The following is a 2,564-nucleotide window of genomic DNA, read 5'->3' as shown; positions in this document are numbered from 1 at the left end:
TTGTAAAAACTTTTGACTAGTATTCTAATTTTGTGTATGTTTCGAGACATACAATTATTCGTAAATATCTATGATTACTTGTAAATTTTTATGGCCAGTAAGAAGCTGTCCGTAAAAATATTGTCTAAAGATATATATAAGCATTTAAAATTCTTACAAGTCTTACAAGAATATGTTATACAAAAATATATTATAAGCCTTATGTTGAATTAGACCCATTAAATTTCTTACGGTTACGATGTTTATCTGGGGATACGATAATTAATGAGATTGATTGATAGACCGAATCCATTATCTTCGGTAACGTTTTTTTCATTATATTCTCCATAAAAAAATGGTACCTATTACAACGTTATTTGGCTCTAATATTCTGTTCATTATTAGCTGCGTTACGATCTTATATAGACAGACAATTCGACAGACAATTCGGGCAAATTCATGGCAAAGCAGCTAGGCACGCTTATTGAGCGGTTGAATATGATTGGTTGGATCTATAAATAACAACCAATTATGTTCATTTGCTCGGCAAGCAGGCTAGGCGCTTTGTTAATCTAAACGCGCCTAATGTTTACGGTAGCTTCTTTTCTTATAACCGCTTACGATCGCAGCGTTACGATAGATATGTAAATGATATATAGGGCCCATGATGTAGAAATACAAAATGCACCATTGCGCATAATGGCGATAGCAATATTGGAAACAACCAATCAAATTTTGACCTCTATGCATTTTCCTGCGTATGATAACGTTGGTATATTGGAATAGCCAATCAAATTTTGGTCTCAAATTCACTCTCCTACTACGCATCCTCGGGAATGATACACTTTGTCTTTTTACATCATGGATGGCTTTAATTAGCCGGCGGGAGATCGAGGTTATCAGATATCAATAATGAATTAATCAAGTTTTATATATGCTCAATTGATAGCTTGTACTCGGATTATATAAAAAAAGTTTTATTTTTTTCTCTACATATCCTATAAATAAAATTGTAAAGTAATATGGGTTGTTCAAAAAGTCATTGCGTTTTTTCCAATAGATGGCGTTGTCCACGTTTATTTGTATGCGAGCGTGACATGAATGTCAAATGTTTACGCGCGTTTTGTTGTTGATACTCAATCTAAAAACTAAAAAAAAGTTGACGCGATTTGGTCGAGTTTTGTGCAATTGTGATTCGAACATGAATTTTGAAGAGCATATTCGCCGTATTCTGTTTTATTACTTCAAAAAAGGGAAGAAAGCAAGGGAAAAGTTGCGTCGAGTTTACGGTAAAAATGTCGTCAAAAAACGCCAGTGCCAGAACTGGTTCGCCCGATTCCGTGATGGTGATTTTTCAGTCAAAGACGCTCATCGCTTCGGTAGACCTTTCAAGATTGACGACGATGAAATGAAAGCATTGGTGCAAGCAAATAAGCATTCAACAGTTCGGGAGCTTGCTACCGTTCTAAAAGTGTCCGTTGGAAATGTTCATGGCCATTTGAAATCGCTAGGCTTCGTAAAGAATCTCGATGTTTGAGTACCGCATGAGTTGAAAGAAATTCATCTGATGAATCGCATCTGCGTCTGCGATCAACTCATCAAACGCGAAGAAAACGATCCGTTCTTGAAGCGTATGATCACGAGCGATGAAAAATGGATTGTTTACAACAATGTCAGCTGAAAAAGAAGTTGGAGTAGGTGACGCACCGGAAAGGCAAGCAAAGATGGAAATTCACCAAAAGAAGGCTGTCAATGTGGTGGGATTGGAAGGGACCAGTCTTCTATGAGCTACTTCCAAAGAACAAAATGATTAATTCCGATGTCTACTATGAGCAGCTGCAGAAATTAAGTGATGCCATCGCACAGAAACGTCCCGAGCTAATCAATCGTAAGGGTATGTTCGTTGAGACAATCGTTGTCTCATACATTACTAGTACGAGTGAGATATCCCCGGTGTCTCTCGCTCACCAATATTTATAATAATATTTTTATTATGCACAAAATGTTATAATTATGCATAAAAATTTTTAATACTGTAAAAAATTTTTGTGCATAATTATAACATTACGTGTAATTTTGAAACTCATTGTAATAGCTTTACATGCATTTATAAATATCCAGTAACACGTACGTGTGCGCTTTGATATGAGTATAGTGTCGCGCCGAATAGACACTATTCTTCCCGGTGCGTGTACACTACATAAGTATAGAGCAGAACTCGGCACGATTTGCACTTCTCGGCTGATTTTTAGCATGGCTCTGCCTTCCGCTACTCTTCTCACTTCATCAGCCTGCGCGCAGTCCAAATGCCGCTCGAGGCTTATGGTTCCTGCACACAGAACGTGGCACCGCTTACCGCGCAACGGAAGTTGACGCGATAGCCAATCAACGTCTCGCTTGCTCGGAAGTAATAGATATATAATTTCCACCGCGTAATAAAAGTTGAACTCAATCCAACTTTTGCCGCGCAGCGGAAGTAATATTACATCATTTCTAGAAGTTTTGCATGGTGAGGCCCATTTAAGAACATATAATTATTGATTAGTGCGACAACTTCCGTTGCTGTGCACAAGAGCCATTAGAAG

General features: G+C 37.7%; 1 protein-coding gene across 1 annotated transcript; it reads left to right on the top strand.

Annotated features, from left to right (window-relative positions):
• The first annotated feature begins 1,180 nt into the window (after positions 1-1,180).
• Positions 1,181-1,516, top strand: LOC105620448 (histone-lysine N-methyltransferase SETMAR-like). Its single transcript, XM_012201939.1, has one exon. The coding sequence runs from the start codon at positions 1,181-1,183 to the stop codon at positions 1,514-1,516; it is 336 nt and encodes a 111-aa protein (XP_012057329.1).
• Positions 1,517-2,564: the final 1,048 nt, after the last annotated feature.

The sequence above is a fragment of the Atta cephalotes genome (assembly GCF_000143395.1).
Source record: "Atta cephalotes unplaced genomic scaffold scaffold00026, whole genome shotgun sequence".
NCBI classification, from domain to species: domain Eukaryota; kingdom Metazoa; phylum Arthropoda; class Insecta; order Hymenoptera; family Formicidae; genus Atta; species Atta cephalotes.
Note: the sequence above shows the minus strand (reverse complement) of the source record. Positions and strands in the feature narration are given on the sequence as shown.

Coding starts and splice junctions, on each gene's coding strand:
- LOC105620448 (XM_012201939.1), top strand. CDS start 1,181: ATGAATTTTGAAGAGCATATTCGCCGTATTCTGTTTTATTACTTCAAA.